The sequence below is a fragment of the Euphorbia lathyris genome, chromosome 6 (genome assembly GCF_963576675.1).
Source record: "Euphorbia lathyris chromosome 6, ddEupLath1.1, whole genome shotgun sequence".
In the NCBI taxonomy this organism is placed as follows: Eukaryota; Viridiplantae; Streptophyta; class Magnoliopsida; order Malpighiales; family Euphorbiaceae; genus Euphorbia; species Euphorbia lathyris.
Genome location: NC_088915.1, coordinates 24,430,469 through 24,444,769, shown reverse-complemented (window position 1 = coordinate 24,444,769; position 14,301 = coordinate 24,430,469). Strand labels below are relative to the sequence as shown.

The 14,301-nt window shown below is 35.0% G+C and overlaps 3 protein-coding genes and 1 pseudogene across 4 annotated transcripts; 2 read left to right on the top strand and 2 right to left on the bottom strand.

The window, feature by feature from the left end:
• Positions 1-819: 819 nt before the first annotated feature.
• Positions 820-3,204, bottom strand: LOC136233009 (NAP1-related protein 2-like). 2 transcript variants are annotated; one of them, XM_066022520.1, is made up of 10 exons: positions 2,958-3,204; positions 2,765-2,887; positions 2,625-2,675; positions 2,467-2,538; positions 2,190-2,303; positions 2,052-2,113; positions 1,807-1,864; positions 1,596-1,661; positions 1,484-1,519; positions 820-1,025 (listed from the first exon to the last, which is right to left on the bottom strand). In XM_066022520.1, the coding sequence occupies exons 1-10, from the start codon at positions 3,075-3,077 to the stop codon at positions 957-959; spliced, it is 771 nt and encodes a 256-aa protein (XP_065878592.1). In that variant the 5' UTR covers positions 3,078-3,204; the 3' UTR covers positions 820-956. The 2 variants fall into 2 exon arrangements, with proteins under 2 accessions (XP_065878592.1, XP_065878593.1); XM_066022521.1 differs by having other exon boundaries at positions 1,596-1,655; positions 2,958-3,197.
• Positions 3,205-3,214: 10 nt separating this feature from the next.
• On the top strand, positions 3,215-6,589 carry LOC136233006 (uncharacterized). The gene is made up of 10 exons (XM_066022518.1): positions 3,215-3,426; positions 3,497-3,769; positions 3,870-4,036; positions 4,492-4,590; positions 4,723-4,791; positions 4,869-5,009; positions 5,108-5,197; positions 5,429-5,596; positions 5,973-6,051; positions 6,141-6,589. Exons 1-10 carry the CDS (start codon positions 3,351-3,353, stop codon positions 6,266-6,268), a joined length of 1,290 nt encoding a protein of 429 aa, XP_065878590.1. The 5' UTR covers positions 3,215-3,350; the 3' UTR covers positions 6,269-6,589.
• A 1,612-nt stretch (positions 6,590-8,201) lies between these two features.
• LOC136233008 (MDIS1-interacting receptor like kinase 2-like) lies at positions 8,202-11,075 on the top strand (annotated as a pseudogene).
• A 150-nt stretch (positions 11,076-11,225) lies between these two features.
• LOC136233007 (uncharacterized) lies at positions 11,226-14,032 on the bottom strand. The gene is made up of 4 exons (XM_066022519.1): positions 13,758-14,032; positions 13,635-13,684; positions 12,026-12,257; positions 11,226-11,944 (listed from the first exon to the last, which is right to left on the bottom strand). The coding sequence occupies exons 1-4, from the start codon at positions 13,933-13,935 to the stop codon at positions 11,322-11,324; spliced, it is 1,083 nt and encodes a 360-aa protein (XP_065878591.1). The 5' UTR covers positions 13,936-14,032; the 3' UTR covers positions 11,226-11,321.
• Between the last annotated feature and the right edge of the window lie 269 nt (positions 14,033-14,301).

Here is a 14,301-nt window from a genome sequence, read left to right as displayed (position 1 = left end):
TCTCTAAAGAACGGGAAATTCTATTAAGTTCCAGGTCCCATATATTTCTTGACATGTGTATGGGTTTCATAAATTTTAAAATTTTGTAAGGTTCCATACACATGTCAAGAACTGTACGGAGGAGTTCCATTTGACATGAAATTCTTGGAGTCATAAGGACTTGAAAGAACACATAATTCTTGACTTTAATTAATGAATAAATATATTTTGTTTCATATGAAAAGTTGGTTTTATGTTTTCAAATTAATAACAATAGTTAAAGAATCTAAGCAATTATGCTGCACAGTCAAATATGGATAGTCTAACTAATTTGGTCAAAACGTGGTATTCTTAAAATTCTATAGCATAATTCAACAAGATATTTGGTAATAGTTACAATCTTCATTATGTTTCGAAAACCATGATTTAGGTCAAGTTTTATTTCATCTTCAAAAACAAATTATAATTTAAATATAGAACAATGCTCTTCGTGATTAATCATATACATTTGATAAAATAATATAAAACTAAACATTAATATAAACTATTTTGTTCTGGTATGATTTTCAGTCTGATCATAGTTTTAACAATCAGAATTTAACAAACTAAAATTAATAGTATACTTGCACATGATACTGAAAATAAAACTTCAAAACAGATACAGTTTAATTTCTAATTTAGTTTACAATATCAAGATCAATGCCAAATTATGTGATAATTAGCTGAATATAAAAAGTTTAACACTCAATTATTGGTTATAGATAGCTAGATGCACTCAAAATCTGCTTATACTGCATTTTGATTTTTAAGTGCAAATGATAAGCATTTCAGCCAGGAAACTGATCCTAATCATGATACTTGAATATATTGATTGTTTCAAATATCTTGTCATATTCTTAGAAAATAATGTTTAAATAGTCAGTCCAAAGGACTTCAAATTTAAATTGACAAGAATAATCGAATTGAAGCAACAAACTTTAACTGTCTCTGTCACTAGAATCTTGTTGATCATCAGCGTCGTCTTCTTCATCACTGGCAACGTCTTCCTGTCGAATGAATACTATAAAGGTTAGGTAATGTGAATCTGAAAGAAAGCCATTAAAAGGAAGAATAAGTATTTCTGAAAGAAATGAAATCTCTTTGAGATTTTGCATTAGTAAACCTATTTGATCAAGCTTGTTTCATCAACATTACCAGTTTTATATTTTTTTGTTCCTAACAAAATGTTACCATTCAATATAAACAACCAACTAATTGCTCCGAGAGCATGTTATTGTTTTTCGCAAGGGCGAGACCGCCTTGCCTCATCTGTCCATCACCATGACTGTATCTTTATCCTTCCAGGTTATGCATACATTTGTTCTCAAGAGTGAAGAAACTTTCAGCAACAAAAATAATGAAATACTACTAGAAAGACATGATATCTCCAAGGCAACATCCAATATAATAAGACTAGTCTGAACAAACATTTTTTTGAAGTAAATTAATGAAAATCTTTTATTACCTCTTCATCTTCACCAGAATCCTCTTCATCAGTACCCTGTGAAACAATAAAATCATGAACATTCATAATCAAAATGACCAACTTCAGAATGGAATCCAACACAAAAGCTTACATTGTTGTTGAAGTACTTTAAAGGATTGGGCCATAATTCCTCCTTAATTATGTCTGCAATCTGCAACTTAAGCAAATGTACATGTGAAATAGTAGGAAGCAGTTTGTTTGGTGATTGATTCCAATCCATTAAGTTGTGCAAACTCGAGTAAAATCAGCGTAAAACAGAAAATAGAAAACAAAACTAGTAAGCAAGAGGCGGCAGGTCTTACATCATCTCCAAGAACTGGTACCCGATTTTGTACACCTTCACCAAACCAACCAAAAAAGCTGCATTCAAACACACACAAGAAAACAATATAAACCCGCAGCATCTATCGATTGAAGTGAATTTCGACTACCTAAAGAAAGTAAAGTTCACAACTTTCTTTGGCCATCAACAAGCAGACCTTTCAGCTAATGCCTAATGTATCTAGTTTGGTATCGACAAAGCATAAACTGTAGTTAAGTAAGAAACCTGCTCTCGCGCCATGGCCGTTTAGATCCTTTCTTCCTTTCCATAGCTCCATTTGCAGCCCCCTTCACATATTATAGAGTTGATTATTGGAGGCTGAACACAAATTAGAGACTTAAGCAAGAAGAATGCCATTATTACCGTTCCTTCTTTCCACTTGATGTTTGTACCAGTTATCTTAATTGTTCCCTCATCAGATAATGTAAAGGATTTCATCAGCTTTGTGTCTTCAAAATGAGGATTCTCTTTGAAATTCTGAAAGTTTAATCGTGAAGGGACAACAAAACAGAAACTGAATCAGCTGTAACACAATATACAATATGAATAGTTGAGAAAAAGATCTGAAAACTCAAAATCAGAAAATGCAATTTTTTAGCATGACTAGAGGCAGTAAAACAAGTGTGGAGAAAATACTCACAAATGTGATGGAATAGCCAGACTTCACATCTTTCAAATCCTCCAGATTAAGAGAATCAAGATACTTGAAGATCTATATCAACAAGAAATGGAACAATATTGAGCCATTTTAATAAAAATTGCAGCAACCCAACTAATTTAATTAGATATGTTTCTAACCTTTTGGTCTTCCTCAGTCAAAAGATCACAAAGATCAGGATGACTCAGGAACTGCATCAGATATATAGCATAAATTTTGAGGAACTAATAGTCATAAGTGGTTGGAAAGTAGAGATTTCAGTATTAGCAGAATCATTTACAGCAGTTAACCAGAAGTCAGGAATAGTTTTGATAATCTCATTCCGTTTAACATAGACAGGCTTGCGAATCCCATTATATTGCTGGTCCATTTCCAGTACTTTGTCACAGAACTCTCCATTAATCTGTTAAGGAAATGCAACAAAATTAAATCTAAATTTCCCAAAAAAACCCAGATACAAGGAAGAGGAGTACCTTCTCGATCTCGTCTTGGACATCCTGCAGCTTCTCAACAGAAAGGATGAGTTGTGCATCAATGGAGTCCGAGTCTTCCTCTTCGAGGACCTTGAATTTCTTACCGTTTTCAGCAACCATCTGCTTCCAAGAGAAAAAAAGATAACAACTTTTCTCCGAAAGTCAGCTTGGTCGAGAAACCCCAAGTGGAGAAAGAACGCTGAAAATATTTGCTTTCTATTTATACGAGGAAAGACTGCTCTTATCCAAATCCATTATCCAACTAACAGTGTCAGCCGTTATGCCCTTCTTAAATAAAAGCCCACTCCCCAGGTAGTTGAAGTCCAAATCCAATCCAACAATCAACACAATACCCACCCACCTAATAGTTAACGACGAATCGAAAAACAAAGCATGACTATGTTGTTTCAATATTCTTCTACTTTCCTAGGATTCCCCAAACACCTCCCACGTTTCACCCCCAAACCAGGTTCTTACTCTTCCTTTCCACTTAATCCATGTAATGCACATTGCAAGGTTCTTAATTTGATTAATTGCAGATAAATTGAACATTTGGGGGTTAGTTTCATGGGATTGTCATTCAATAAAAGCGAATAACAGCAAGGTAAACCAGCGACACCATACTTCTTTAATGGCAATGTGTTCTGCCCCTTCAGATTCAGCTTCCAGAAAACCAACAGGTGCCTATGAGATATCTAAGAAGGTATGGATATGGACAGAAAACAAAGCAGTCATGACTGCCGCAGTTGAAAGAGGATGGAACACTTTCGTCTTCTGCCCCGAACAGCGAGAACTTGCAAATGACTGGTCATGTATACCTTCTTTACAATTTTCTTGTCCTTCGTTTTGATGAAGATTTAATATTTGTGTCAATTGGGATACAGTTTGAAGTTTTGCTTATGGGATTTACAGCAATCGCTATGATACATCCTTTATTTATTGAAGAAGGAGAGGTTTTAGATGGCAAGAATGAAAGGGTTGCCACTGTTTTTCGGGTTTCAAGTTCGCAAGAGCTATTGCAACTTCAACCAGAAAATGCACACACTGAGAATATTGTTTTTGATTTACTGGATTGGCAGGTATGCGTGTCTGATCTTACTTCAGAACTAATTATCTTCATCTAATAGAGTAATAATCCTTTTTAGTGCATCAAACTTGTCTAAATGTTATTAATGTTGGATTTTTTTTTTTCCTTTCTCAATTGGAATTGTTCTTGGAATGATGCTATTTGTACATCTTTCTTGATCCCCAAATACAACAGTCTTGACATTTTGATTAATGATGTTGACCTGTCTTTAGTTTCCAGTATTGTTGATTGGTATATTTCCACCTAGTATTATTTTGTATGATTAAAGGTATCAGGCAAGATTTTATTTGATGAAAATAGCTTTTTGGCAATTTCCAAGTGACACATCTCTTTTGGAAGAAGTAATGGCTTTGACCATTCCAAAGCCATGTTTAACTCTACCGTTTTCTATTTTGTGGTATTTGCAAGATTGAACTTCTAAGAGGTTCTTACATTTTTTTCTCTTAGATAATTCCTGCAGAGAATATTGTTGCAGCATTTCAAGGCAGTCACAAAACAGTGTTTGCCATCTCAAATACTCCTTCAGAGGCACAGATTTTCCTCGAGGTATCTACTGACTCCTTTACACAATTGGCGGAGAATGAAATTTATGTCTTGAGTTTGCTGATTACTTTTCTCAACACTGGTCCTCAATTGCGTGGTTTTGTAATATGCATATTCAACCTTTTTTGTTAATAGGCCTTGGAACATGGTCTGGGTGGAATTATTCTAAAGGCTGAGGATGTTGATGCTGTCATTAAGCTAAAGGTAATTTCATTTTAGGGGATAAGACTCAAGTTCCTTGGTTCTGAAGCATCGCTCCTTATTCTGGTTATTATGATCAGGACTATTTTGACAGAAGGAATGAAACAAGCAATCTGTTGAGCTTGACTAAAGCAACTATAACTAGGATTCAAGTAGCTGGGATGGGTGATCGTGTTTGTGTGGATCTTTGCAGCCTCATGAGACCTGGTGAAGGACTTTTGGTGGCTCCTAACTTCTCATTTATGACATTCTGTATCTGATCATTCATCGTCCAACTTACTGGATATACTCAAATATGAGGGCACGATTCATTTCGCAGGTTGGGTCCTTCGCTAGAGGACTATTCCTTGTTCACTCAGAATGTTTGGAGTCAAATTACATTGCCAGCAGACCTTTTCGTGTCAATGCAGTGAGTTATTTCTCTAATGTTACAAAATCATACATTGACAACCATGTTGCTTATTGGAAATTCAGTAAGTACCATAGGACTTACTTCGGGGGCTCAAGCTTCAACTTCAAATATTTGTAGGATTACAAAAATAATAATCGCACAGTTGGTTAATTAAAGCTTCGTTTGACTACTTAACTCAACACTCTTAAACATGCTTATTTTTACAATTTTCCTGATGGTAATGCACAGGGACCAGTACATGCATATGTCTCTGTCCCAGGCGGAAAGACTTGCTACCTTTCAGAGTTAAAAGCTGGCAAAGAAGTCATCGTAGTTGATCAAAAAGGGAAAATGCGAACAGCGATAATTGGCCGTGTAAAGATAGAGACTAGGCCTCTTATTTTTGTGGAGGCAAAGGTTTGTATAACAGATGCCTCTGTATTACATGATCCAATGTCAATAACATTTTCAAATCCGTTACTTATTATCATCATAATTAGTGCACAAAATCAGATATGGTTGTTTATTTCTTAGATCATCTCAACTTTATATCAATATGATCCAAGGCTTTAACATATGGCCAAACACCATGCATTTCCTTGGTGTGGATGTGGAAACTATACATGTCTAGCTGTTAATGAAAACCTCATTAGTGATCCTCTGAAAAGATCTATATCTGGAGTTCCTTAGAAGGTTATAATATTTACAGAGCTATTTTCCTGTTGACAGTCAATGATTTGATGCTCGATTGAATAAAATCTAGTTTTCTGATGCTGATATTTTGGTCTTACAGATAGATTCTAACGATGGAACGCTATACAGCATCTTCCTGCAGAATGCAGAAACAGTTTCCCTAGTGCCTCCATGTAAAGGTATGTAACTTGTAAAGTTGTTTATTCTGGAAGTCTCACATCCTTCATGTGTTCTTGCTTTGAGTCTAAAAATTCCAAATTTACTGCAGGAAATCAACTGCAAAAAGTAGCTATTCCTGTGACCTCATTAAAGATTGGGGATGAGATTTTATTGCGAATACAAGGGGCAGCCCGCCATACGGGAATTGAAATTGAAGAATTCATTGTTGAGAACTGAATAAGAACGATTAACTATTGTACTAGTTGAATTATGCCTTCATCTAGTGTCACATTCTTTTGCAATAGTCCAATTTGAACTGTAATAAGGTGTGGATTTAATAGTATACTTTATAGTTGAAAGTATCTCATCATTACAATGCCTTGGTTTTGCTGTTATTTCCCTGGGTTTTCCATATTTCCTCTATTCGGTATAACCTGAAAAAGGCTTCTGGTATAACATGGGATACAGTAGAGGTCTTCAAGGTTGTGGCTGAAGTTCTTCGGTTGACCAGCACCTCACCACTTGCTACAGCCTCAATGGCCTCTAGTAAAACATGGAATGCAACTAAGGCTATTGGGACAATACAAGGTCAACTATCATGTTACTAAACTTGTTGATGCTAAAGACGTGTATTGGCTTCAAAGTCAACTCATTCAGTCATTTGGGAGAACAATGTCAACTATCATATTAATAAAGTTCTTGCTCATCCTTAAAGACATGTATGGACTTCAAAGTCAACTCATTCAGTCATTTGGGAGAATAGGTGAACTGGGCTATTCATCATCTGCTACTGAAGCCATCAATTAGAGGATGGTACCTTCAGTTTCTCTGTTTATTTTCATGATTGTTTTTACAGCCTTTTTAGCAGCAGCATTTGACTCATTGTCCATTGATTTAGAAGCTAAGGCACTACGAGACAGCGGATGGTGGTGTGACGGCACTAATTCCTCATCTTATCATTGCGGGTGGCCTGGAGTCTCTTGCAATGAGGACGGCTATGTCATCCAGATAATATACCCGCCTCGCAAGTGCATCATGGGAACAAAAGTTGGGAACCTCAATTTTTCTTCCTTCTCGAATCTGATTCGGCTAAATCTTGCTTACTGTGGACTCTTAGGGAGCATCCCATTTGAAATTGGTACGCTTTCAAAACTCACTTTCTTGAGCTTGGCTTCTAATTATCTGACTGGTGAGCTACCTCTCTCTCTTCCAAATATTACCCATTTGATGGAGCTTGATCTATCAAATAATAGAATAATGGTTCAATTCCTCGAGAATTAGGCTATCTTAATAATCTGGTTCATTTAGACCTTAGTAATAATCGTCTGTTTGGGCAGATCCCTTCTACTATTGGTCTTTTGACTAATCTTACCTATTTGAGTATGAGCTCAAATGAACTTTTGGGACCGATCCCTTCTACTATTGGTCTTTTAACCAATCTTACCTATTTGAGTATGAGCTCAAATGAACTTTTGGGATCGATCCCTTCTTCTTTTGGTAATTTGACCCAATTGAATCATCTTGATATTTCAAATAACCAACTTTCTGGTACCATTCTGCCTGAAATCGGAAAATTGTTTAATCTTTTGCATTTGGATCTTGCTAGTAACCAACTCACAGGACCTGTACCATTTCATCTTGCATATTGCTCTGGATTATTGTCTTTGTCATTGAACAACAATAATCTAAATGGAAGCATACCCTTTCAATTAGGAAACTTGGCATTCTTGCGCACTTTAGATCTAAGTCACAATAGAATTAGTGGAGAGATACCTTACTCAATTGGGAACCTAGCCAACTTAGAGGAGTTGGATCTCAGCTATAATTCTCTGTATGGAAGTATCCCCATTCACCTAAGCGATTGCAAACTACAGCGTCTTAAACTGAGCCACAACAATCTAAATGGAATAATTCCTTCTCAAGTTGATGACTTTGTCACGTTATCTACTTTGGATCTCAGTTATAACTCAATCAGTGGAGAACTACCTCTTGTAATTGGGAACATGACATTATGGTCCTTGGATCTTAGCCACAACAATCTTCGTGGCACCATTCCTGTTTCTCTGCCTCACTTCAACTGGTCATACATCAATTTGCAGTACAATTCTTTTGAGGGTAAAATCCCAGAACGTATCTGGCCTTATCATGCTCAATTGGTCGGGAATGAGGACTGACGGTTGTCGAATCCACCAAAAATAAAATATAACTTCACAGCCCTCAGGCTTGCACAAGGGTAAGCAAATGTCGTACCCAAAGGACTAATACTGATCTAATTTGTAAATATAACCAAGCAAATAAATAAAAAGTAAAAATGGGGATTGGAATAGATGTTTGCTAAATTAACAAAAGTATTGAAGTTGAGTTGAAATTGAATAAAATGATTAATTAGAATTTCAGCTAAGGGATTCTCAGGCAAGGAATTTAGTTAGTCTTGATCATTGACAGAAATGATATTTCTTCTAAATTGCATATCAGACTAGTTTGGTGTATTCTTCCTAAATAATGAATTAACCAAGTAAGACTGTAGTTAACTCCTAATTAACGAATAACCTTACCTCAGCGGCTAAGATTCAACCCGTTAACAGCGTTATGAATTAGAAGAACCTAATCTAAGCCAACCGATTCTCAGCGATATCGATTCAGAAACTTAATTACTCATTCACTTGATGTGATAAAGTCGAAAATAGATGTATTAATGTCACATGGAGAGTTCTCAATTTGTCAATCTGATTATCACCAAATACAATCTAGATTTCAACTTTATAGCATCAATTGCTACTAACTCAGATTTAACTAAATAATGACTCGTTGATTATCTAATTTAATCAGACAACTATATGCCAGTTTAATCAAATGAACAATCGGTCGTATCATTCAAAAGCAAACTAACAATTGAGATAAAATCTCTAAACACAGTGAATAAACAAATGATATGAATAAAGAGAAAATACTAGAAGAGAAACGATCTCACAATACTTGAAGATTCCTGCCTTTGAATTATCCCTTAACCGAAATAAAGAGTTTAGCTATGAATAGCCATAAAGAACAAAATAAGTGTTTGTCGTTTTTCCAGGATGAAGAACGATAGAAAATGTACGTCCAGTCTAAGAGAGAGATAATCCAATCTAAAACCTAATGTTTTGTAGAGAAAATATATCCCTAAAAATTAGCTAACAAAATAATATCTTTCCCAATCACAAATCTTTTCTAATCTTCTCATATCCCTTATTTTCTGCCTTCTTCTTTGAGTAGGAAAGAGTCCTGATCAATCTAAACACCATCAGTTCAGAGGTCTTAGTCTTGGGCAAGACTAACTCCAGTTCGTTTCAGCTCTTTTGATTCAGCTCATCTTGAGCAAGACTAACTCCAATTTCGTTTCAAGTCCAAAGTTTCTTCAAATTAAGTCCAATTCTGCTCCTTTTAATCATTTGAGTCCTGTGGAGACAAATCATACCAAAACAAGCAATAATATCCGAAATAATACTAAATTAATTAAATAACCTAGCACTAAAGTGATATTTGAACGTTGAATTGGACACTTATCAAGGACTTATGCTATGACAACTTGAACATCTATGGCCAATATAAAGAATTTGAGCCCTGCTTTCCATCTCAAAGAAGGAAAGATTTGGTGCACTATATCAAAATAGTTCTTCCTATCACCATGTTTCTAGCTTTCTTGGTTCTTGGTTTTCTCTTCTTGCATAAAAGGAAGGTAAGGAATTCTCAAATACAGCTGCTACCAATAAACAATGGAGATGTGTTGTTCTCCATCTTGAACTTCAATGGAAGGGTTGCATATGAAGACATCATTAAAGCAACCGAGAACTTTGATGTCAAATATTGTGTTGGAGTGGGTGGTCATGGAAATGTATACAAAACACAGCTACCGGGAAACAGAACAGTTGCCCTGAAGAAACTTCACTCAGTAAAAGCTGTGGATAGTTTGGTGAATGAAGTAAAAGTTCTGACAGAAATACGACACAGGAACATTGTGAAACTTTGCGGTTTCTGTTTGCATAGGCAATCCATGTTTCTGATTTATGAGTATATGGAGAAGGGTAGCTTATTCAGTATCTTGAGAAATGATGTTGAAGCTGTGGAAATGAACTGGGCTCAAAGAGTAAACATTATTAAAGATACAGCAGATGCTTTATCTTACTTGCATCATGATTGCACTCGCCAATTGCTCATCGAGACATATCAAGCAAGAATATCCTTCTAAATTTAAAAATGAAGGCTTCCATCTCCGACTTTGGCGTTTCAAGATTGTTGGATCCTGATTCATCGAACCGAACAACTATGGCAGGCACCTATGGATACATGGCGCCAGGTAAACCTTTCTTCCTAGAAATGTCCATAATCTATAGTTCAGTATGGTTTTATGAATTTGAATTATAGTTTGACGATGTCGCACTAAATCGAACTTGAACACTATTCAAACATTATTTCTGATTCTAACAGTTGTTTTGCTGTTACAGAACTTGCTTACAGTGCAGTGGTGACTGAAAAATGCGATGTCTATAGCTTTGGAGTTGTGGCATTGGAAACATTAATGGGAAAGCATCCTGGAGAATTTATATCATTGTTTTCATTGCCGTCACCAACAGCCCGAAACATAATGCTAAAAGAAGTACTAGACCAACGGCTAGCTTTTCCTACAAATGAGAATATCATAAAAGATATCATTTTTGTTGCAGCAACTGCCTTTTCCTGCTTATTTGCTGCTGCACCTAATTCTAGGCCAACAATGAGATCCATATCACAAGACTTCATTTCTCATAGAAGACTTTCAGCCAGGCCTCTTCACACTGTTTCCATCCTGGAGCTTGTGCATACGGAATCTCCATTTTCATGTCATCAAGCATTGAGCTTTATGGGAAAATCTTGAAGAGAATCTGCTTGCTTACTGATTTGGTGATTCCTTTTCGATTATTTATTTCTCTATATATGACAATTATAAGCATAATGCTGTTATGACACTGACACTGCATATGGTATAAAGATTTAGTAAGGTAGGTTATACACATTATATGAGTTGAACAACAAACAAATCGATTTTTCTCTTTTCATGAAATTTTTGATGCTTCTCATTATTCAGTGCTTGAAGTGAACTCCATTGAGCTCGGTTCATAATTTAGCCATAACTATCTCGGCAGCCAGACAAGAATGAAACCAGAAAAAATGTTGTCAATGTCAGAAAACTATGGTTTTATTTAAGTGTTCAATGTTTCAACTCAATATGCTAACATAACAAGAACTCATATGCCTGAACCTGAAATGAATTAAATTATGAAGAAGTTGAAAACTGGAACTTCATAAAGTGCTTGTATGTCTCCCCCGGATACAGAATGGTTGAAGGGAAATTGGGGTGATTGACTGCATCAGGATATCCTTGAGTTTCCAAACATAAAGCAGCAAAAGGTTTATAAACAAATCCACCCTTTCCTTTCTGGGTTAAAGTGTTACTTGTGTACAACTGAACACCAGGTTGATTACTGAATATCTTCATTACTCTTCCGGATTTCTTATCCTGCACAATCGCAATTTTCTTCATCTTATTATCACCGCAATTGCCATCAACAGCATAGTTGATATCATAGCCATTAGGCAGTTGATTCATCCTGCTTCCAACAGTGTATGGTTTGAGGAAATCGAAGGGTGTTCCTTTAACCGGAAGGAGTTTTCCAGTGGGGATAAGCTCGGTGTCGAGAGGAGTATATTTGGAACCAAAAATCTGAACATTTTGAGATAGGATATCACCACTTGTATGACCACCAAGGTTCCAGTAGGCATGGTTAGCTAGATTAACAGGAGTAGCCTTGTTTTGTGCTGTTGCTTTCATTGTTATTCTCAACCTGTAGTTTTCGAGCAGTTTGTAGCTCACTATTACTCGGACATTTCCAGGGAATCCTGCATTGCATCAGAAAACTCAACATGTCATACACTTGATCATCATATGAAATTTTGAATTTCGTGTCAAAATCATGTTACCTTGTTCGCCATCAAAGCTGTGATAGAGAAAGACAATATGAGGGGCATCTCCTTCCTTGACATATTTAAGAACTTGAAAGACAACCTTACTGAATCCTTTAGGGCCGCCATGAAGGGTGTTTTTTCCATCGTTAGGAATAAGTTTATAAGTAGTTCCATTCAACGTAAATTGAGCACCACCTATTCTGTTTGCTACACGTCCAACTGTTGCTCCGAAACTTGTTGTATCATTCTGTCATGTGCAATCAAATATTCATTTCATCACAATTTTGCTTTCATTTCTAAGTATGTTTTCACACTAATTTATTCCATTGCCTTTTTCATATCTTAAAATTAATAACTTATATCCATCACATCATTTCAGTTTCAGGCGGTGTGTTTTCAAACACAGTTTCAGGCCGTGTGTTTCGATAAAGTCGCAAAAATTCATTTTATTTCAATAAAATAACTCATCTTTACATTTTGTACTAATGTTGTTTCAATAAAACCATTTTAATCACTTTTAAATGGTATCACATCACATCACAGTAATTAATATACTTAAGGATACATTATCTTATTGAATTGATTAAATATCACAATGATTTTTTTTTACATAATTATACTTATATAAAATTGGCAAGGGAAGGCTTGCCCCCAATACACCCTTGTGGTGGGACCCCTCCCCGGACCCTCGCTCAGCGGGGACGCGTAGTGCGACCGGGCTGCCCTTTTTATACTTATATAAAATGTTTAAGAAAAAATATTCACGGTATGTATTCAATCTTATAACTTTTTTTTAGTATAAAATATAAAGATAAATTATTTATTGATACAAAATTAACTTTTATGGTGGTTTTACTGTGATATTATTTTAAATTTATAAAATCATAAATGTGATTATCCAAATTGATGTGATATTTAAACACATCCACATCCAATTTTGCAACAATGACATAAATGAAATATTAGCAATTGTAGTCAAAGAAAAAGAAAAAGAAAAATCAAAGGTAGAAGCGGATAATAAGATAGTTTCAAAAAGAAAAAAAAAAGCGGATAATAAGATGAAAACAATTATAGTTTCAAAAAAAAAAAAAGATGAAAACAATTATTTATCTTGGAATCACGTGGTTAGTTTGGCAGATAGTGAAATTTTGAAAAAGATAAGATTGACTTGTCTGCTTTGTCATTTCTTACAATTTATGTCAAATTTATTACTAATATAATAGAGAGAGACAAAAGAAAAGAAAAATGATTTCACTATAGTCAAGTTTTGAATTTTAAGATACCAGCCGGCAATACATGTTGAGCTCCATAGCAGCCGGCTTAAAATGGAATATAATAGAATAATACTCCAATACTGTATTTTACTCAATTTAATGGCATTATTTTTACCATACTATCTGCTGTAACTATTATTTGTTTTCTCATAAGGAGATGAATGTAAAAATAACATAAAACTAAGAGAAAAAAAAAGATCTAAAGCACTAGTTTACCTCTTGATCTTATTGTTTGGTGAAATCTTGAGCATCAATTTTGATAAATTAGAGAGAAATGTTATGAATTTTGTTAGGCTAAATTGATGTTTCATCAATCTAACTGGTATTTGAATAAGAAAATGATAACTCACCAAGTACTCCTTAATGGTATCATAACCAAGCACAACATCATCCAGCTTCCCTGTATGATTACAAAATTAGATCATATATATATATATATATATAAAAGATGAAGATGAAGAAGAAGAAGATACCGTATTTATCAGGGAGGAAGAGAGAGATGAGACGGGCACCATAATTTGTGACTTTTAAACTCATATTTCCTTTCTTCAGCTCATAAATCCCAATCTCTTCTGATCCACTTATTAAACCCATCATCATGATCATCACTATGCAAAACCACACCATTTTCCCCATTCCTTTTCTCATCATATCATATACGGAAGGAAAATGAAATATTTCTCTTTCCTTTTAAAGCAAAGATTTTACTTTTCTTATTTTCTGATCTGCCTTTTCTACATCTCATCTTATTATGCCTATTTGTTGACTTCTTATAGGAGATTCCTTTGCCACTTGACATTTCATATATCTTTTTTATTTTTATTATTTTAAGAGACACGGCTTACTTTCATATCTAAATTACAAGAGCATAAATTGTAATAGATTTATATTTGTATGTATATTGATTTGTGAATTCAAAGGTAAAACCGTCAATCAGTATTTGACCTTTTTCTTAGATTCCACGGAGGATATTTATCTACCTGAATTGAGATTTCTTAATTCTAGACTTGATTGAAG

Bases quoted from the DNA above. Each gene is read 5' to 3' on its own strand.
- LOC136233009 (XM_066022520.1), bottom strand. From the start codon at position 3,077: ATGGTTGCTGAAAACGGTAAGAAATTCAAGGTCCTCGAAGAGGAAGAC. The intron at 2,539-2,624 runs GTTAGAAACATA...TTGTTGATATAG, and splicing joins TGACTGAGGAAGACCAAAAG to ATCTTCAAGTATCTTGATTC. The intron at 1,865-2,051 runs GTTTCTTACTTA...GTTTGAATGCAG, and splicing joins CGGCCATGGCGCGAGAGCAG to CTTTTTTGGTTGGTTTGGTG.
- LOC136233006 (XM_066022518.1), top strand. From the start codon at position 3,351: ATGACTATGTTGTTTCAATATTCTTCTACTTTCCTAGGATTCCCCAAA. The intron at 4,037-4,491 runs GTATGCGTGTCT...TTTTTCTCTTAG, and splicing joins TTGATTTACTGGATTGGCAG to ATAATTCCTGCAGAGAATAT. The intron at 5,597-5,972 runs GTTTGTATAACA...TTGGTCTTACAG, and splicing joins TTATTTTTGTGGAGGCAAAG to ATAGATTCTAACGATGGAAC.
- LOC136233007 (XM_066022519.1), bottom strand. From the start codon at position 13,935: ATGATGAGAAAAGGAATGGGGAAAATGGTGTGGTTTTGCATAGTGATG. The intron at 12,258-13,634 runs GTGAGTTATCAT...TGCACATGACAG, and splicing joins ATACCATTAAGGAGTACTTG to AATGATACAACAAGTTTCGG. The intron at 11,945-12,025 runs GTAACATGATTT...GATGCAATGCAG, and splicing joins CAGCTTTGATGGCGAACAAG to GATTCCCTGGAAATGTCCGA.